The following is a 21811-nucleotide window of genomic DNA, read 5'->3' as shown; positions in this document are numbered from 1 at the left end:
GTTTCGCTCCTCCCATCACCAGATTTGCTCAGTCTCACGGTGGCGTGAGCTCATCATCACTGACGCAGCCGGATGGAGGGATTTCTGTTTCGATGGAATCACCGGCTCCTTCTGTCGCAAATCCGTATCGCTGCCGCAGTGAACAGTTTCGATGCGACATGTCTGCAGGTGAGTATTTCACACTTTCACGCCGTTTATCCGTCGCGTGCCTGGCGTGTAAAGGCCTCGGGGACCCAAGTACAGGAAGGAGAGGCAAGATGTGGGGGTGGGCAGACAGAAAATGGTGGCGAGGACGAGTGAGGAGGCGAAGGTATGCGAGAGAGAGAGAGAGAGAGCGAGTGAAAATGGGCTCTGTGAAGAAGGCATAGCCCCCCCCCCACACACACACACTTGGGCTGGGCTGAATGGTTTCTTTGTGACTCGTTGCCTTCTTCCTTCTATGTTTAAATAAACAAGACCTTGACGTATAAACAACAGAACATAGACACACACGCATCGGACACACACACACACACACACACATACACATAAAGAGGCCCCCTTCACAATCACATACACACACAGCATAAACTCTTCCGTCATTTTATTGGATACTTTGTGTGTGTGTGTGTGTGTGTGTGTGTGTGTGTGTGTGTCTGTGTGTGTGTGTGTCTGTGTGTGCTCGCTTTACAGGATGTTCATGGTCAAAACACAGATGGAGCGCGGCCCAGATTATGGCGCTGCTTTAAATAAATTCTGGTGACCGGAACATCAGCGGGTACGACAACGGCGTTATGGTAATGAACTTCTTATCGCACAAACGCAGCAGCTGTGTCTCACTCTTATCTGGTACGACAACTCACAGCTACTCTACGACCGGCAAGTACAACAAACCCCGCGCGAACGGGCCTGGGGTTTTACACATGCTGCTGCTGGCTAGTATTACCATCACAATCACCTTAGCCGACGTCTGACCAAGTCGCTGCACACACACACACAACACACAACACACACCCACACACACACTATACTTGTTACTGCCCTCATAGTACGGCGTACGCCTGGCCCCGCACACACAAGTCCCGCTCTCTCGGCGACCGGCCGCCCATTGTGATGCTAACTGATCTGTCGGCACGACTCGGAGGCCCCACAGGAAACGGCGTGCGCCTCGTATCTGCCGACAACCCCGAGGTGTGCACACACACCAGTGTATTGAGACGTAGCTACACGCACATTTACATACGCACACACCCGTGCACGCTCCCTCCCTCCCTCCCTCCCTCCCTCGCTCACGTGACGGTTTTCTTCGCCGTCTCCACGTTTCTCGCACACACACACAAGCAAGCGCGCACAAAACCCTCAGCAGGAATCTTTCAATTACAGCTCGCACAATGAAGAGCGCCGGCTCTACAAGGTACAACACAAAGGGCCCGGCTGCAGCTCACAGACCCGCTACACCGCTACCTATATTGGATTCCCTCCGTCTCCTCGGCGTGCTCCTGCTCCTTCACATTCAATTCCCTGCGCTTTAAGCGGCGCCGTAACAAACGCCGTATGCAAATCCCGCCGCTAACAGGACCGCGCCGCTCCGGGTGCGGGATTTACACCGACGGCACCGCAGCCAGATAACGCGGGACACCAACACCGTTTTGTTAGGGTTTTTTTTTTTTGTTGGCCGAAAACGTCATCGTCTCCTCCCCGTGTTGTGTGTAGTGTGTCACCACGACCGTTAACCAGAACAAAACTACGGATGACGTCACGGCCAACCGTCCCAGAAACCCCACAGAGGAGCACATCACAGTGGCTACCCACCGTTCCTCACATAGAAAGAGGTGGTGAACCTTTAAGTGGGTTTCATGAGCTGGAATACCCCCACCGCCGACCCTCTTGGCATTTCCCAAAGGTGGGAAAATTGACTGCCCTCATGATGAATTCGGCAAAAAAGACGAGACGCGTCACATGGGGCGGCACAGTGGCTAGCGCTGTTGCCTCACAGCAAGAAGGTCCCGGGTTCAAACCCTGGGGTTGTCCAAACTTGGGTGGGTGGGCTCGTCCTCCGTGTGGAGTTTGCATGCTCTCCCCGTGTCTGCGGTGGGTTTTCTCCGGGCGCTCGGGTTTCCCCCACCATCAGAAAAAGACATGCATGTTAGGGTTAATACTCCCGTCTGTGCCCCTGAGCAAGGCAATGGAAAGAAGAACTGGAGTTGGTCTCTGGGTGCTGTGCGGCGGCTGCCCACTGCTGCTAGCTACACAGGTTAAATGCAGAATTGCCCCATGGGGATTAATAAAGTAGTCGAAACAAAACAAAAAATGGACGCTTTGAGAGTGAAAAGCTACACCTTTTCTTTTTTGATTTTTGCCTTTTTCTCCCCAATTGTACTTGGCCAATTACCCCACTCTTTTGAGCCGTCCAGGTCTCTGCCCCGCCCCCTCTGCCGATCCGGAGAGGGCTGCAGACTACCACATGCCTCCTCCGATACATGTGGAGTTGCCAGCCGCTTCTTTTTACCTGACAGTGAGGAGTTTCTCCAGGGGGATGTAGCACGTGGGAGGATCACGCTACCCCCCCCCCCCCCATTGACCGGAGGAGGCGCTACTGCAGCGACCAGGACACATACCCACATCCGGCTTCCCACCCGCAGACACGGCCAATGGACCTATCGCTCAGTCCCGCCCCTTGAACGCAGACAAGCCAATGGCAGTGTAGCACCAAATGCAAGCGGGAGCTCACTCGGACATCTGGAGCCAACGACTCCATTAAGCAGCATCAGAGCTGCACCACAAGTCGTGGATTTGTGATGTTTTATGGATATAAGTTGGCAAAAAATGGTCCAACGATGTGCATGGGGTACATGCAACACTGATGCGAGGTACCCTGAGAGGGTAGGCAACGGGGTATATTTTATCCAGTTTCCCAAAGCAAAACATGACAGAGCCAGATGTCTCCGGTGGATTAAGCTGTGTGGCACACCACAGTCAACTCAACGTGATGAAGGTCAACAAGGATGTCTACATTTGTTCTAAGGTAAGGCAAGATTATGTGCAATATACTTTCCGCTTTGAAGCTAAACGTTTGCTCCAAATAATAAACTCTTTATTTTAATAAACTAATGCACGTAGATGTCAGTGCCTCTCCAGGATTAACCTTAGTTAATTGAAGGTAAATCAATTTATCTTACCCTGCGGTGCACAAACAATGCTGGTCCTGGATGATGTTATCTGCAGTCGTGATGACCGCAAGATGAGGCTTTTCCCTCTTGCATTGCGATCTGTAAACTCTCACCTCCAATTTAAGCTTGTCACCCACCATATCTAGTTTTACATTTTGCACATATCCCTCCATAGCACAGCACAGACGAAAGCAGGTCCTTCTGTCTCCAGGAGTTATGTATAGCCTCGTGGGATATAGTTTTGACACCGAAAGCTGCCATTGTAACTCTCTAGTCAGCCCGGGTAGCTTGTCCGAGTTAGCAACAGTAACTAAGGGGGGCGGGGCTTAGCGATAGGTCCATTGTGTCTGTAGAGACGCTCGACCAAGCTGGAGGTAACACGGGGATTCGAACCGAAGATCCCTGTGTTGGCAGGCAACGGAATATACCGCTACGCCACCCGGATGCCCAGCTACGCCCTTTCTTTCTGCATAAACTGCACATTATGATAAAGTTCTGTCTTTTGCCTACATTATACGGGAGCATCCGAGAACCCCATACCTCCTTCTGAGCTGCTGACACACGCCGTGGTCCAGCAACAAATAACTTCTGATCCATTTATTGGTCAAGGGCCAGGTGACGAAACTCTCTGGTAGACTTGTGAGAAGCTGGGACGAGATGTTCTACTACAACATTGTTACCTTCAGTCTAACCGACACCTCCATCACTGCCCTCTACATCTACACCCCTTTATATCCTTTAGACACCTCCATCACTGCCCTCTACATCTACACCCCTTTATATCTTTTAGACACCTCCATCACTGTCCTCTACATCTACACCCCTTTATATCCTTTATACACGAACACCTCCATCATTGTCCTCTACATCTACACCCCTTTATATCCTTTATACACGAACACCTCCATCACCGTCCTCTACATCTACACCCCTTTATATCCTTTATACACGAACACCTCCATCACTGCCCTCTACATCTACACCCCTTTATATCCTTTAGACACCTCCATCACTGCCCTCTACATCTACACCCCTTTATATCCTTTAGACACCTCCATCACTGTCCTCTACATTTACACCCCTTTATATCCTTTATACACGAACACCTCCATCACTGTCCTCTACATCTATACCCCTTTATATCCTTTATACATGGACACCTCCATCGCTGTCCTCTACATCTACACCCCTTTATATCCTTTAGACACCTCCATCACTGTCCTCTACATTTACACCCCTTTATATCCTTTATACACGAACACCTCCATCACTGTCCTCTACATCTATACCCCTTTATATCCTTTATACATGGACACCTCCATCGCTGTCCTCTACATCTACACCCCTTTATATCCTTTAGACACCTCCATCACTGTCCTCTACATCTACACCCCTTTATATCTTTTATACAGACACCTCCATCACTGTCCTCTACATCTACACCCCTTTATATCCTTTATACATGGACACCTCCATCACTGTCCTCCACATCTACACCCCTTTATATCCTTTATACAAGGACACCTCCATCACTGTCCTCTACATCTACACCCCTTTATTTTTTTTTGAAGTTTATTTCTAATTTTTCCCTTTTTCTCCCAATTTAGTGGCCAATCGATCCCTATTCTAGTTCAAACACCCACCCTCGTACTGCATGCGTTCGCCAACTGCATCTCTCCGGCCGGCAGTCTCATAGGAGACGCCTCGCCACTTTCATGACAAGGCGAATCCAGGCCGAACCACTGCTTTTTCCGACACACACACAGACGCATTCATGTGACGAACACAAGCCGACTCCACCCCCCTCCCGAAAACAGCGTTGCCAATAATTGCTGCTTCATCGAGTCCGGCCATAGTCGGATCTAATGAGACCGAGGCGCGAACTCCGGTCCCCAGTGGGCAACTGCATCGACACAAAGACCGCTACACCACCGCGGACCCAGCCCTTTATATCCTTTATACATGGACACCTCCATCACTGTCCTCTACATATATACCCCTTTAAATCCTTTATACATGAGCACCTCCATCACTGCCCTCTACATCTACACCCCTTTATATCCTTTATACATGGACACCTCCATCACTGTCCTCTACATCTACACCCCTTTATAGCCTTTCTACATGGACACCTCCATCACTGTCCTCTACATCTACACCCCTTTATAGCCTTTCTACATGGGCACCTCCATCACTGTCCTCCACATCTACACCCCTTTATAGCCTTTCTACATGGGTACCTCCATCACTGTCCTCTACAGCTACACCCCTTTATATCCTTTCTACATGGGCACCTCCATCACTGTCCTCTACATCTACACCCCTTTATATCCTTTATACATGGATACCTCCATCACTGTCCTCTGTACATAGTATTTACCTTACTTAGTGTTTGTCGATTACCAAAATTATAATAGGCTCATGCTCTGTAGACCAATTATCGGTTAATTGTTTCAGCATTAGCGGATATGGGCTGAAAACTGAGGGTTTACTTGTTCTCTAAAGATTCTTCTTCTGGTACTTTCGCCTCTATTAGACGTGACAGTGAAGACAGAGAGGAAAGACAGGGTGAAGAGAGGAAAGACAGGGTGAAGAGAGGAAAGCAAACATCTGGAGCTGGACTCAACTCAGGTTGTTGCGCTCAGGCCAAAACATTCACAGTTCAAGCCAGAGCATCCCCTATTTATTTTTTTTTACACGTTCCCCCCCTTTGTATCCGGCCAATCACCCACACTCTTCCAAGCCGTCCCGGTCACTGCTCCACCCCCTCTGCCGATCCAGGGAGGGCTGCAGACTACCACATGGTTCCGCCGATACATGTGGAGTCGCCAGCCGCTTCTTTTCATCTGACGGTGAGGAGTTTCACCAGGGGGACGTAGCACGTGGGAGGATCACGCTACAACCCCCAGTTCCCCCTCCGCACTGAACAGGCACCACGACTGACCAGAGGAGGCGCTGGTGCAGCGACCAGGACACATACCCACATCCGACTTCCCACCCGCAGACACAGCCAATTGTGTCTGTAGGGACGCCTGACCAAGCCGGAGGTAACACGGGGATTCGAACCGGTGGTCCCCGTGTTGGTAGGCAACGGGATAGACCACTACACTACCCAGACGCTCAGTGTTTTTTTTTTTTTTAAATAAAGCAGTGATGAACAGTTGGTGTGGTTTTGTGGAGGCTGCACTCAGCACCGCCTGTGAGGCATGTGTGTGTGTGTGTGTGTGTCTCCCAAATTGGTGGGATCTCTGAAAACACGATGATGTTTACAGCAGGCTGGTGGAAACTTTTGGGAGACCATGTGACCAGTTGTGTCCTTCCTCATTATCTGGCAGGAATGTTCATGCTAATCCCTTTATCCTCCGAGAGAAAAAGAGAAAGGGAGAAAAAGACAGGCAGACAGAGAGAGAGAGAGAGAGCTAAATCCTCTCTTAGTACAATGCACTGGTTCTCAGAATCAGAGAAAGAGAATGATAGAGAGAGATAGAGAGGGGGGGAGGAGAGAGAGAGAGAGAGAGAGAGAGAGAGAGAGAGAGAGAGAGAGAGAGAGAGAGAGAGAGAGAGAGAGAGAGAGAGAGAGAGAGAGAGAGAGCAGAAGGACAGGAGGCTTGGCAGGAACACATCATTCTACTCCTTCCCAAATAAAATGTCCCCAAAAGTGTGTTTTCCCTTTCGAAGAAAAAAGAAAAAGAAAGAAAGAAAGAAAAGAGACTAGGTGTAGCTGTTAGTCACGGAGAGATGAAAGGAAGGAACGGCGCTCTTTCTTCTGGGGAAGAACCGTTGACAGCGTGGAGAGAGAGAGAGGTACAGGAAGTGACAGGTAGAGATAATGGTGAACATTTAAGTGTGGGACATGGAGACCTTCCATGCAATAGACCTGAACGATGTGTGTCCCTGTGTGGCTGTGAGTCTCTTTGTGTGTGTCCTTGTGTGTGTGTGAGTGACAGAGAGAGTGTGTGGTGTTTTGCGTATGTGTGTGTGTGTGTGTGTCAAGCTGACACGTGAAACTCGGTGGCAGTGTTAGGAAGAACAGATCCCCATCACATTTTGGGTAAAAATTAATCATCAGGACTCACGGAGACCTGCAGAAGTGTGTATGTGTGTAGTTGTGTGCATGTATGTGTGTGTGTAAGTGCTCGTGCTGTAAATATGTTACCCATATATGTGTATGTGCTCACAGAAAGTGTCATGTGCTGTCAAGCTCTGGGTTCGCCATGACCTGTTTACTTCAGCATGTGAAAGCCGACACAGATCACTGTGACCTGTCGGGAGCTGAGAGCACCACGCTGCCCGACGGAGACGGGGGGAGGCGGAGAGGCGGGGCCATAAATCATCTTCAAGCCCTTCTTAAAAGTTGTGGTTGAAAGCATTTTGTAGGCCGTGGCTAGAGGAGTGACTCCAGACGTTTCTAACTTAAGAGGACAACTTTTGGGCCACAGAGACGGAGCCATCTTAACAAAGTGTGCATTGACCTTTGTGTTGTGGTAAAAAACCATTTGAGAATGAGAGAAGAAGAAAAAAAACCCACTGTTGTTAGAAAACCCGTTTCCAATGTAAGTAACCCGGTTTCCTGAATTTTCACTTTCTTGCATTTACATTTATATTATTGTGGCGAATTCAGGGGGCAGCTGGTAACCGCCGCAGCCGGGACGCGAACCCAGGTCGCCTACACCACGGGCGACTGTGCTAACCAGTCAACGCAAGGGTCCGACCCTTGAGTTGACTGGGGAACGTAGTCGCCCGTGGTTCGCGTCCCAGCTGCCCCCTGAATTCGCTACATTATTCACACATTGGGCAGATACTTTTTATCCAAAGTGACTTATAAAAGATTCAGCAATTGGCAGATAAACTCAAGTATTACCAAACGGCACCGTAAAGTCCTACATAATCACATCATAGTAGCACAACCTGAAACAGAAATAGTAGCAGTACATTGCTACACAGTAATCATATCATAATAGTGCTACATGAAGTAGTAGTGGTAATTTCGCTAAATGGTAATGATATGGTAATGATATAGCCAAGAGTGCAGGTCATGTCGAATACATTCAGTGTAAGTGTGCCTTATACAATAAAAAGGGGGTCAATATGAGAATCAAACAGCCAAGTAGATTTACATGATCACATATCAGTACAACAGACATCTTCAGAATAGCATAAAATGTAAAGGGCAGGTAGTAGAAGGGTACAATGGTTGATACCTAGAGGCCATTATTACTGGTAAGTAAGGGCACAACAGTAATAGCTGACCTTAACGGCAGTATTAGATAATTCATACTAGCTGGGAAGTGCCACTTAATCTTGCTTAGTGATTATTTAGGGCTTGGAGGAGGACAGTTTTTAGGCCTCTCTTGAAGGTTTTTTGGATTTTAAGTACATAACATGCTATAGCACCGACCTGCTGAGAAAGCCGGAGAAGGGCAGACGGACGGGATAGCCGTAACGGATCGTGCGCACCATCTCCAGCACCCCGATGTACTGCAGCTGGGTGGACACATGGAAGCTGTCAAAGCTGTCCGGCTGGCTGCTGGCGTTCGGCCGTACGCACTCCACAAAGTGAGGGGTGCAGGCCTGCAGCTTACTGGTCACCTCTGACAGGGAGTTCTACGAGAGCAAATGGAGAAGGAGAAGGGGGGGGTTGGGGGATAGTCAAAGGCATTAGTCAGTGTTATTTCCGAGCACATGAAGCCGACAGATTGTGTGCAGATCAAGGATCAGGGTCTTCTGAAGGGCTGGTCTAAGCCTTTTGGGTGCTTTTGCTGTCATGTGTGTACAACTTGTCTACTGCAAGGCTCGAGCTACCACTGGTGCATTCCTTTTCATGGAGTCACAGTGCACGGTCGGCGGTGCATGGTGACCGGAGTGAGATCACGTCGTCCGTGCGAGTCTGTGTGTTTGACAAGAGTCAGGTGACTTTTTTTAAGGGGTGTATATTGCCTCTGCAGGGAGCAAAAACATAATGAGCTCTTTTCTCTCACAGAGGGTGCGCAAGCTTGAGAGAGCTTTCCTTCAAATGCTGAATTCTCGACCGCGATACACAGACGCACAACAATACTCGCACATGTAAAAAACAAAACAAGTTTGCCTCTCACTGCTCCACAAACCGACGTCATCCCGCGCTCTGCATCTACATACTTGCAAGTACAATGTTTGAAGCTGCGCCTCTACACGTCAATCACTTAACAGTACAGTATCCCAACATTTAGACAGACGCGCACAAAAACACGCACATGGCACACAGTGGCTGTTGTTCATTGTGCATTCATTCATATGGAGGGCTTTATGCTTGGCTTGGTACGGCATCATTCTTCAGCCCACTCTCTCTCTTTCCCTGCCATTCCCCGGAGGCCCGGTCGACCACAGGCCTTAAAGATCCAACACTGGAGCACACAGGCCTCATTCAAACCGCCGCTACCGCCGTTGCGAGCCACACTTCACCCTCCTTACGTCACGAGCACACATCAGACCGCTTTGTGGCGAGGCTGCTGGCACATGTTCCTGACTGCCTTTGCACTTTTCGCCGGGAGAGGAAATCTCCCATAAATGAGCATTATTGTTGCGTCGCATAGTTATGAATTCACCGCAGCCCACTCTCTGTTGGTCTCGGGGCAGCACCATTGTCAGGGCCCGTTTCAGCATTTGAATGAGAATAGTGTTTTCGTTTCACCGGCGCTGGCCCGAAGGAAGGGGCGTGTGCGAACGCGCAAACGAATGTTTCTGTCCCGGGCCGAGGCCTGATGTCACAAACTGCAGTCACGCTTGAATCAGAGATTTACTGGCCTGGGGGGCTTCGCTAAGATTTCCCCTCGTGGAGTTAAGATTCGAACCAGACTCTTGAAGGGATGTGCAGAAAATGAGTTTTTCAATAGCCAATGAAAAAAAGTTCACTAGTAAAATGAACATCAACACAATAATCTGCTGCTAATTAATGTGACATGAGGAATTTTGCAGACAGACTCACTCTCCTACGCCTATCCAATACTCGTTCTGAAAGCCAGGAGTTTCTGGAATGATCTTGGTGGTACTAGCAAAGAAAATGTCAAATCTAGATGCGTAAAGTCTAGAGAGCCACCCATCCATTATCCAAGCCGCTTATCCCAAGTCGGGTCGCAGGGATGCTGGAGCCTATCCCAGCAGTCAGTGGGCAGTAGGCGGGGAGACACACTGGACAGGTTGCCAGTACATCACAGGGCCGACACACATGCACACATACGGACAATTTAGTACGGCCGATTCACCTGACCTGCATGTCTTTGGACTGTGGGAGGAAACCGGAGCGCCCGGAGGAAACCCACGCAGACTCGGGGAGAACCGGCAAACTCCACACAGAGGATGACCCGGGACGACTCCCAAGGTGGGACAACCCCGGGGGTTCGAACCCAGGACCTTCTTGCTGTGAGGCGCCCGCGCTAACCACTGCGCCACTGTGCCGCCCATCTAGAAATCTAAATCTAGAGATATCAAATCTGAATGATCATACAAGTAAGAAAAAGTATTTAATTTTCAATTTACCAGCAAAATTCTTCTTCGTTGTGCTTGACAGGAAGTGACAAATGGCTTTATTTTTCAGAACCTCCTGTTTAGTGACAAACCATCAAGCATGAAACATTCTGCAAAATGGACTTTTAGGCTGTTCCAGGTCTCGAGGCTCAACTACAGATTCACTATTGACCCACAGCTGGGTGACCTGGAAACGTCTAGAGAGTGTGTACCTGTGTGAGCGTGTGTGTGTGTGCGTGCATGCATTAGTGTTTTGTGTCTGATTATTTGTACCTGTGTCTGTCCATGAATGTTGTGTGTACGTGTGTTTGTGAGCATTTCTGTTTGTGTGTGTTTTTGTGTCAGTGTGCGCCAGTGTGTGTGTCTATGTTTGTGTGTGTGTGTGTGTGTGGGGGGTGGGTGGTGAGGTGGTGGGATTGAGAGTCTAGCTTACCCTCAGCTGGACAGCCATTGTGATTGGACCACACCTCTCGAGCCGCTGGAGGAAGGAGCTTGCTCCCTTCTTCTTCAGGATCTGAAAAGAGGAACAACAAGATTAACATGAAGGAAATGCACATCGACCACTAAAGAAAATGAAATCAACACAAAATCTCCAATAACCCCAAAATTAGCACCTAACAAGGTTGTGTTTTTGTTTGGTGTTCCCACTGTGATGTTTAAAAACCTTTTGCCTCTGCTGTGTGTGTTTATGGAGGGTGTGTGTGTCCTTCTGACTCAGTCCTGAAGGATCAGAATCAGATTTATTGCCAAATAGTTAAAAAACATACAAGCAATTTGTCTAGGTATGTTGGTGCAAGAGGGAAAAATTAACAGTAAATAGTAAAATAAAAGTTAAAAAGAATAAAATATATATAAATAATAAAATAAAATAAATATATGCAATAATTAGGAAACACTGGAAATATGGCAAGTACTCAAGTTATTTACAGAATAAGAGTTATTTACAGAATAAGAGTTATTTACAAAATAAGGGTTATTTACAGAATAAGAGTTATTTACAGGGTAGTGCGGGCTTTACGCAAAGTGTCCTTGTACAAAGGGCACAGTAGGGCAAATAGATATATTGCAAGGTGTTTGTGCATGTGAGTGTGTGCATGTGTGTAGGTGTATGGCATGCCGTGGTGTATAGAGAGGGTCAAAGGGGGAGGGTGGTGGGCAGTGTCCGTATCTATGGGTGTCTGGGACTTGTTGTAAAGGCCTACTGCTGTAGGGATGAAACTGTTCTTGTGGTGTGAGGTTTTGGTTTTTATAGACCATAGCCTCTTGCCAAAGGGGAGTGTTTTGAAGAGACCATGACCTGCGTGGGAAGGGTTGGCCATGATCTTTCCTGCTCGCCTGTGTCCTGGCGATGTACAGGTCCTGGAGGGACAGCAGGTTGCAGCCAATCATCCTCTCAGCAGAGCGAATGATATGCTGCAGTCTACCCTTGTCCTTGTCCTTGGCAGTGGCGTACCATAATGATGGAGGAGGTGAGGACGGACTCAATGATGGCAGTGTAAAAGTGCACCATAATTAGCTTTGGTAGGTTGAACGTCTTCTGGGAGAGCTTGTCCTGCGGCAGATCTGGGATGACGGTGTTGAAGGCAGAGCTGAAATCCACATACAGGATCTTGGCGTAGGTTCCTGCGGAGTCCAAGTGCTGGAGGATGAAGTGGAGTGCCATGTTTATGGCATCATCCACAGACCTGTTGGCTCTGTAGGCGAACTGCAGGAGGTTGAGGGTCAGTAACGGGTTTAAGGAGGGACAGTACAAGGTGCTCAAAAGACTTTATTACCACAGGGGACAGGGCGACGGGTCTGTAGCTACTGAGTCATGTGGTCCTTGTTTTTTTTGGGGGATGGGGATGATGCTGGAGATCTTGAAGCAGGCTGGTATGTGCCATGCATCACATGAGGTGATAAAAATGTCTGTGAACAGGGCGTCCGGGTAGTGTAGTGGTCTATTCCATTGCCTACCAACATGGGGATCACTGGTTCAAATCCCCATGTTACCTCCGGCTTGGTCAGGCATCCCTACAAACACAATTGGCCATGTCTGCGGGTGGGAAGCCGGATGTGGGTAGGTGTCCTGGCCGCTGCACTAGCGCCTCCTCTGGTCGGTCGAAGCGCCTGTTCAGGGGGGAGGAGGAACTGGGAGGAATAGCGTGATCCTCCCACGCGCTACGTCCCCCTGGTGAAACTCCTCACTGTCAGGTGAAAAAAAGCGGCTGGTGACTCCACATGTATTGGAGGAGGCATGTGGTAGTCTGGAGCCCTGCCTGGATCAACAGAGGGGGTGGAGCAACGACTGGGACGGCTCAGAAGAGTGGGGTAATTGGCTGGATACAATTAGGGGGAAAAGTGGGGGGGGGGGGGGTTCTGTGAACACCGAAGACAGCTGATCGGCACAGTGCTTCAGGGTGAACGGAGAGACAGAGTCTGGTCCAGCTGCTATGCGGGGGGTTCCATCTCTTGAACAGCCTGTTAACGTCCCTCTCTAGGATGGAGAGAGATGTCACTGTAGTAGGGGAGGAGGGGGCCTCTAAGGTGAGCAGTTGTGGAGAGGTCCGGGCCCCTGCGGAGGTAGGGAAGGGGGAATTGGTGGTCTGGGGCTGGTGAGTGGAGTCACGGGGGATGGTGTCAAGACTGTCCCATTGTCTTTCAAATCTCATTCAGCTCGTCAGCCAGGCGCAAGTCATTAGCGGATGTTGTTCCATATGTCGCTGAACCAGTTGCCCCCCCCCCTTCCCCCTCCCCTGCACATTATGCGACTTCCATTTCTGATGTAACACTGCAGTGTTACATCACGTTACATTATAAGGGTACTGAAACAGCTAGGGCGGAGGAGCGGGGGAAGGGGTGGAAGGGGGTCTTATGTAAACGTCTGCTCTAGATGGCTAATGAGCCACAGAGGCAGGGGGCAACAAACCCCAGGAGCTTACTCAACCAGCGAGGCACTGTAGGTGTGCACACAAAAAACCAGTACACGCACAGTATTGTATTTTCCAAGACATATGGCAGGTAGAATGGGGAGAGCGAGAGAAAGACATGAGAGAGAGGGAGAGAGAAAACAGAAAAAGAGAAGAGGGGGAGAGAGAGGGAGAGAGAGAGCGAGAGAGAGAACAGAAACTTTGGCAAGGATGCAGAGTTATGAAATCTCTGTACTCAGGAACACAATGTTTTCATGGTGTTTTTCTTTTTCAATACAATAAAATGTCTCGAAGAACATCTTTAATCACTGGAGCGACATGACTTTGTGTGGCTGCGTGTGTGCATGTAATGCGTGTGCCCGCGTGCATGACTTTTCTATCTCTTGGCAGGACTGGACAAACAAATCCAATTCCCAGAGGTTTATATATAGCACTGTGGTGGGAAGTAGCCTAAATTAGACAAGTTTCCCCCCCACCAAATTTGCTCTCCCTGTTTTTCCATCGATCAGGACAGCGGGCAGTTTTCCAATTGGAACATCAACCCTCCGACCGAGTGTGTCACAGAATCGACCACTGTTCTTACCGCTCCCCGTTCCTTTCAGCTCACATTATAGTTCCACATTTGTATGAAAAGATGGATTGAGCGCTGGGTTTGTCTTGACCGCCGGGTCATATAAACCAGTTGTTTGGCCCTGAATCTGACCAATGGATGGTTTAAATGTTTTCTTTTCTTCCTCTTCTTTTTTTTTCTAGGACCAGCAAACTGACACAAGCATGTGTTGGACGGCCACAATGGGCAGTGGAAACTGCTTATAGGGATCACATCCATCTAAATATGATCAATATATGCGATTAATCACTTTAAGTGAAGTCGAGTTTTGTTTTGTTTTTTGGCTGACCGTTTAGCTGACATGTGCTCACTTATCAAATAAATACATTGTAACGAAACAGACAAACTTCTCTAACTTACTGGATTTAACTGAAAGAGTCGCCTGCTTTCCAGCCACTGTACTGTGTCAAAGAGACTACAGGTTACAGTAACTTCGCTGAGCATTGTCTAAAGCAGGCCGAGGTCTGACAACTCAAGTAAGCCTGGACCACTTCAGGCTATCTGGTGATTTGGGAGGTGGGTTTTGGGGATTTTTGGAGCACAGTTGGTACCGCTCAGCAGCACGAGAGTAAATACAAATAATAATAAAACGATTAGGTGGCATGGTGGCGCAGTGGTTAGCGCAGTTGCCTCACAGCAAGATAGTTCGTACCCCGGGGTCATCCAGCCTTGGAGGTCGTCCCGGGTCGTCCTCTGTGTGGAGTTTGCACGTCCTTCCCGTGTCTGCGTGGATTTCCTGCGGGTGCTCCGGTTTCCTCCCCCAGTCCAAAGACATGTAGGTCAGGTGAATCGGCCGTACTAAATTGTCCCTAGGTATGAATGTGTGTGTGTGTCGGGCTGTGATGGGCTGGCGGCCTGTCCAGGGTGTCTCCCCGCCTGCCGCCCAATGACTGCTGGGATAGGCTCCAGCATTCCGCGACCCCAAGTTGGATAAGCGGCTTGGATAATGAATGGATGGATGGATGGATGGATGGATCTTGGTTCCAAAATATTTTTGTTTTGTTTTTATATTTGCTTTTAAAGTTCCCATGTGTGACAAACCCAAAATGATCACTTTAAGTGGACGGTTTGATCACAATAACCAGGTTATTCGAACAGAGTTAATTTAGGAATGATTGTTGCTGGCAATTTTCAGTATCAGTGGTTGATCACCATTATAGTATATAGATACAGTTATGGTTAAGTCGGCCAAAATGCCCAGCTGATTATGAGTGCATCGTTACCTTGCGTGTACCATTTATGTTTTATTATGGGACCGTGGACACTCCGTACGGTACCTTAGTAAGGTCGTGGTACCTCCGGGGCTGCTGTGGGGCGGCAGCGATGTTGGCGGTGGCAGGGGCGGCAAGGGGCATCCTGTGGAGGAGCATGGCTGCTTTCGGCCCCCTCAGTCCCAGGCGACCCTGGACAGTCGGCACCAGAGAGCCGGTCTGAGTAAGCTTGGACTGAAAGAGCTGCCGCAGGAGTACACTCTCACTGGCTGCCAGGGGAAACCACACACACACACACACACACATACACACACACACACACACACACACACACACACACACAAAGAGAGAGAGGAGGGGGGAACATAGGAGGGATTAGGAGGGACAGCATTGGTGGAAACAAGGGGGTGGAGGAGGATTAGGAGAGGTGGAATAGATGGATAGAACGAGAGAGGATGTGGAGAGGAGCAGAGAGAAGGATGTGTGGAAGGAGAGAGAGGCGCAGGAGAGAGGGAATGGGAGGAGGGGTGGAAGTTAGTCTGCATGTAAACAATCAGTCGGTCCGCAGGAGTGGGCAGAGCGAGGCACTCGACAACACGTGGAGCAACCCGCAACAACAATGAACTCATTCAGAGAGCCAAACAACATGTGTGTGAAAGTGGGTGGTTGGGTAGATGCAGGCTCTCTGACATGCTGAGAGCAAGCAAGTATGAACGACAGAGAGAGAGAGAGAGAGAGGGAGAGAGAGAGAGAGCAAGAGAGAAGTGGATTGAGAAAGGAAAAATAAACATGAGAACGAGACTTGTTTAAGGATCCTAATTACTGGCGGCTCCAGGGGTAATTGTCTTTTCATTTAACGCAATCATCCCCATCACCATAGAACTGCACAGACCCCTCCGCTCAGATGCCCCCTGCTTTTACCCTTTAACCCGTTTGGGAGAGGGAACAAGTCCGACAGAGGCCCAACACATAATGTGTCTCTGTATTTTCCCATCCATCAATCAACATTAAAAGAGTTTTTTCTTTTATCACCTGCATATGCCCGTTTTATTCTTATTTCTTATTAGCTTGCACACACAAATGTTTAGGGTGACTCAAGGATGCCATGGCGGGTGCGGTGATGAAAGGGAGCGTGGCACTGAGTCAGTAAAGATGGAGGGACAGCCGCCAAGTGCGAATGAAGGGCTAACCTTTAGATTAGCCTCATCATGTAAATTGTAGCAATTAGGCTGCTAGACGCGGGGCCAACCCTGGCATCCGCACAACGGCTGCCTGTGTCCCGCGAAACCACAACACTCTGCATCTGGCACCTTCTATAGACAATATACACACTAATGGCGCTGTCTGTGAGAGACGATCGCATGCGTGCACGCAAGCGCGTGCACGTTTTGCGTGCACATTTGCGGAGACACGCCCACCCATGCCAGGGCTGAACGATACTGCAAAAAAAATTTGCAAAAAATTCCACGTTGTGACATTTTGGGGGTTTTTTAGTGACATGTTGTGCAATACTAAGGAATTAAACAGGCGTTACATAATGTCACCAGACAGACACAGCTCTTAACTTCCACAGCTCCATTTGCAAAGAATGTATTTCTTGAACAAGATTATGGTGATTTTAGAGGGGAAAATAAAGCAGCATTCTACGGAGTCACTAAAGGAGGGGCGTCCGGGTAGCGTGGCGTTCTATTCTTTTGCCTACCAACACGGGGATCGCCGGTTCGAATCCCCGTGTTACCTCCGTCTTGCTCGGGCACCCCTGCAGAAGACACAATTGGCCGTGTCTGCGGGTGAGAAGCCGGATGTGGGTATGTGTCCCGGCTGCTGCACTAGCGCCTCCTCTGGTCAGTCGGGGCGCCTGTTCAGGGGGGAGGAGGAACAGGGGGGAACAGCGTGATCCTCCCACGTGCTATGACCCCCTGGTGAAACTCCTCACTGTCAGGTGAAGAGAAGCGTGGTGACTCCACATGTATGGAAGGAGGCATGTGGTAGTCTGCGGCCCTCCCCGGATGGGAAGAGTGGGTGGTGCAGTGACCAGGATGGCTCGGAACAGTGAAAAAATAGGAGACGTCACTAAAGGGAAACAATCACAACTTTTTTTATAATCTCTGTGTATTTGCTGTAAGGTGTAGAAGTTGTAGCTGTATAATTTAGCCTTTTTATTTGCATTTTCTTACACCACAAAGCCTATCAGCAAAACAAGAAGACATTTTTTCACATTCACAGATTGTCTACCACTGACGTCACCAGTAGACAATTTTGGTGGCGTATCAGAGACACACAGAACCCTGCTCAGTATCATGGCCGCTAATGGTGCCACGAATTCATGTTTGCGGCGGCCTCACCCAGTATACCGGTGTGGGAAGATGGCAGTGCAAACTTATGTTTGCGGCGGTCTTCTCACCCAGTACCGTCCATGCAGTGTCTTTGTCCATGTCTATGTCTAAGTTTGTTTGTTTGAAACACCGAGGGCGGTCTGGTGGCGGGCTCGCCTAGTGTTGACTGTGTTTTAGTGCCGTTGTGTGGAGGTGTGTCGAAGGTGCCTGGCTGGGAGAGCTGGCGTTGGATCGGCTGGGGGAGCCTGGTCTGCTGTGTCAGGTGGGCCCAGGGACTACGGCCATGCAGGAGCTGCACCCGAGGAGGAAACACCGAGGGCTGTCTGACAGGAAGCGGAAGTGGGGCAGGCTATGCTAACTGCTAGCCCATGTAGACCGGCAGTTCCGACCGTCATCCTGGCTGGCGTTCGTTCTCTGGACAGCGGAATTTTTGGACTGTGTTGTCAACTGTTTGCGTGTGGGTTTTTTTTTGGGGGGGGGGGCTTTTTTCCTCTCTGTTTTTGTCTTTTTGGTGTCGTTTTTGAGAAATTTGGGATGTTTATTTTTGTCTTTTCTGTCGCACTGCTGTGGGCTGGGGGAAACTGAAGTTCGTTTCTGTTGTGTACGCAAGTACACGAAAGAAACGACAATAAATTGTTCCTGATTTCCTAATGGAGTGTCATCCCTACAAAATATGTAGCGATAGTATTGAAAATCATGATTGTTCCCCTTTAAATAAGGTGACATATTCTTTATAAAATGTGCCAGACTACCTTTTTCCTCAAGGGTGGTCAGAAAAGAGCACACCTTGCTACATTTCAATTTCTATCAAGAGTTCGAGCCTGACATGACGTATGGCTCCAAATTGCATCTTTACAACGTGACTGCTGGACGTGTAAAGTGCGATGTTGATTATGAGACAATATATTGCTCAGGCCTAACACACTCGCACATAAACACAAACGTGCACACAAACATTTCTCTGTGATCGAGCTGGTGTGGTTGATTTGCGTACATATGTGTAATATATACACACACACAAGTGACGGGTACTTACACTTCATTGCAAACAAGAGATTCTGAGGGAGGGAATCCTTGTTCCGTGTGAGCGACCCTGTGAGGTCATACGAAACCTATTGGGAGAACACAGCAGACAAGGATGTTGACACGTGCAGCAGATTTTGTGCAATATTTATGAATACCCGTCTGTTTAAATTGACCTACATGCCTGCTGACGTATAGATTACAGATAGAACGAATAGTAAATTACCCGCTATGCTGGTTTTGAAATAAGTAAACTCAAAAATGTTAAACACAAATGTCACAGGGACGTCTATGGTAATGTACAATAACACAGAGCGATCTGTAACCGCCATCTTATGTTTACTAAGCAAACAGCCACTCAGGGGAGCGGATTTAAATGGGAGTCCTCTGTCTGTTGTCAAGTAGAACACATCACATGTTTGTCATACAGTAAAATATTTGCACACTTCCACAGAGCTTCCCCAGTGACGCCTAGGGCAAATACCTGGAAACCTATTTTGAGTCATCACAGTTTCACAGCAAGTATGCAAATACTAACTACACATCAGCAGCCGCGCTCCGGAATAAGCAGCTCAATAACGGTGAAGCAACGAACGAAGAGAGACCTGTGCGGCATAGTGGCTGACGGTGAAGGCCGGGCCCTGGTCTTTGGGCGGGGGGTTGCCATTGCCATCCTTGGTGGTGAGAGAGAGGCCGTGGGTCTGCGAGTCTAGCTGGGCCGACAGCCGCTTGTACAGCGTCTGCTCGGCTGGCCGGAGGCTCTGGCTCTCCTCGTCGACCAGAGACAGTAGGCCCTGCGGCTTCTGGAGAGGCAGACAGACGATCATACATATTACATGTCAACCATGTTTATCACACGTGACTAGAAAGGAGTAGTAGTGGATGTCTGTTTTACCCCAGCTCTAATTTATAAACCCATCCTGGACACATTTTTTCATGGTCAGCTTGGATATAATTATTGTAGTGATGATAAGTTCAGGATTTCAACAGTTGTGCTTCTGAAAAATAATTTCACGGAGAAGGCGGTACACATATCACTGACTCTCCAGGAAGGTATTTCGTTGCTTGGTGCTCTTGGTGCTGCTTTATCATTAAGATTATTTGGAATGGGGCGCCCGGGTAGCGTAGCGGTCTATTCTGTTGCCTACCAACACGGGGATCACTGGTTCGAATCCCCATGTTACCTCTGGCTTGGTCAGGTGTCCCTACAGACACGATTGGCTGTGTCTGCGGGTGGGAAGCCGGATGTGGGTATGCTCCTTGGTCGCTGCACTAGCGCCTCCTCTGGTCAGTCCAGGCACCTGTTCGGGGGGGAGGGGGAACTGGGGGGAATAGCGTAATCCTCCCACACGCTACATCCCCCTGGTGAAACTCCTTACTGTCAGGTGAAAATAAGTGGCTGGCGACTCCACATGTATCGGAGGAGGCATGTGGTAGTTCAGCCATTCCCGGATTGGCAGAGGGGGTGGAGCAGTGACCGAGAAGGCTCGGAAGAGTGGGGTAATTGACTGAAAACAAGTGGGGAGAAAAAGGGGGAACCCCCCCCCCTTGGGAAACGGTAAAGATTCCCCATCTTACTCAAGGGCACATCAGCAGAGTGAATGCGTTCCAATGCCGCGAAATTAAACCTGGATCCTCAGGCAGGACAGTCATTATGAAATGTAGGCCAGCATGACAACCAAATTTAGTGTATTTCCAATTTTGGAATGAAACTCTTGTGAATAAAGTCAACAATTTACCTACTGATGATCTCTTATGCTTAATGTTTATCAATGTCTGAATTTTGATTAAAAAAAAACTTAATGAAATGCTGCAGTTCTGCATTATTATTAATGAAATGCTGCAGTTCTGCATAATTATTGTACCCAACCCCTTTGACTTCGGCATCCAACACTCTGCACCGTTCTGCAGAGACCATCTCTCCACAGACTCGGTGAGAATTCTGACACCACTTTGGTCCTCCAATGTAAGGATACATGGGAATTTGTCTTTGGTTACCTGCACTGCAACAAACGCAAGTCCACACACCAGTAGGACAACACACGAGACACATGACAAGGACATCTTTCACAGTGCAACAACAGCATAGCAACCGCCATTACATTACACAATGTACATAACACAGTGCAACACATAAGCTATGTACAGCAGCTGGGATAGAATGAGGTAGGACAATAATTCAATATTAACGATTACCGTCTTTCAATGGTATTGTATTGGGATGAAATTTGGATATTGTCTTAGCATATTACACAATATTGTTGTCTAAATTAATGATAACGAGAACCTGCTCCCAAAAATTTCATACTAAACACGAGTTCTGAAATATTAGAGGGAATTATTATTTGAAAACTGGATTTGGTTCGATATTGTACTTTACCAAACAGTTCAGTGTGATGAACCTCAGCTGGGTTCTTCAACACAGTATTTTTGCATGAACAGGGGGGCTATCATATGAATCGATGTCATGTAAAATTACATATCATTATCTTGATAATAATGTTTGCCCAGCACTGGAACGAGGTGTCGATTAAGGGTGGTGAGTGTGTGAAGAGTGTTGTGTGTGGCATGTTTTTTATACGTGGACATTACGTTGTTCACATGGAAATATCACACACATATATATAAATATCACACAACCAGACCGGGCCAGTGTGCTCCAGTGCTGTACCTGAAAAAAGAAGTCCAGAACGGCTGGCTGGTTGCTGGGGGAGCGTAGCGTCTCCATGGTGACCGCCTCCTGCAGACACTCCTGCTGCTCCTGCTGGAATAGCACCTCGGAGACGTACTGCCTCAGCCGCTCGTTGGTCATGTTCACACACAGCTGGAACACAAACACACACAGACACAGCACATATTTTAACACACACACATCAGCCTGGAAACCTACACTTTGAATGCCCATGGTCGAGGACCTTTGAGACACACTTTCTACATGTTTGTTTTTAGCATCACACGTTCACACACGTACACACACACATGCACACTCAACGCATACACACGCAAACACAAGCGACCCCACAAGCTCCACACTGTGACGAGGATAGTGAGGTAAATGGGGCATAACTAAACA

General features: G+C 48.6%; 1 protein-coding gene across 1 annotated transcript in view; it reads right to left on the bottom strand.

The window, feature by feature from the left end:
- Window positions 1-21811, bottom strand: part of myo16 (myosin XVI) — a 166004-nt gene that overhangs the window by 35210 nt on the left and 108983 nt on the right. The window contains exons 21-26 of the mRNA XM_056289920.1: window positions 21410-21562; window positions 19344-19541; window positions 18752-18827; window positions 15446-15648; window positions 11083-11163; window positions 8548-8753 (exon numbers count right to left, since the gene is read on the bottom strand). Of these exons, the coding sequence (XP_056145895.1) occupies window positions 8548-8753; window positions 11083-11163; window positions 15446-15648; window positions 18752-18827; window positions 19344-19541; window positions 21410-21562 (917 nt within the window). The remainder of the gene's footprint in view (window positions 1-8547; window positions 8754-11082; window positions 11164-15445; window positions 15649-18751; window positions 18828-19343; window positions 19542-21409; window positions 21563-21811) is intronic.

Source organism: Lampris incognitus, chromosome 11 (genome assembly GCF_029633865.1).
Source record: "Lampris incognitus isolate fLamInc1 chromosome 11, fLamInc1.hap2, whole genome shotgun sequence".
Lineage (NCBI taxonomy): Eukaryota > Metazoa > Chordata > Actinopteri > Lampriformes > Lampridae > Lampris > Lampris incognitus.
The sequence above is the reverse complement of the archived record's forward strand: the minus strand, read 5'-3'. Positions and strand labels throughout refer to the sequence as shown.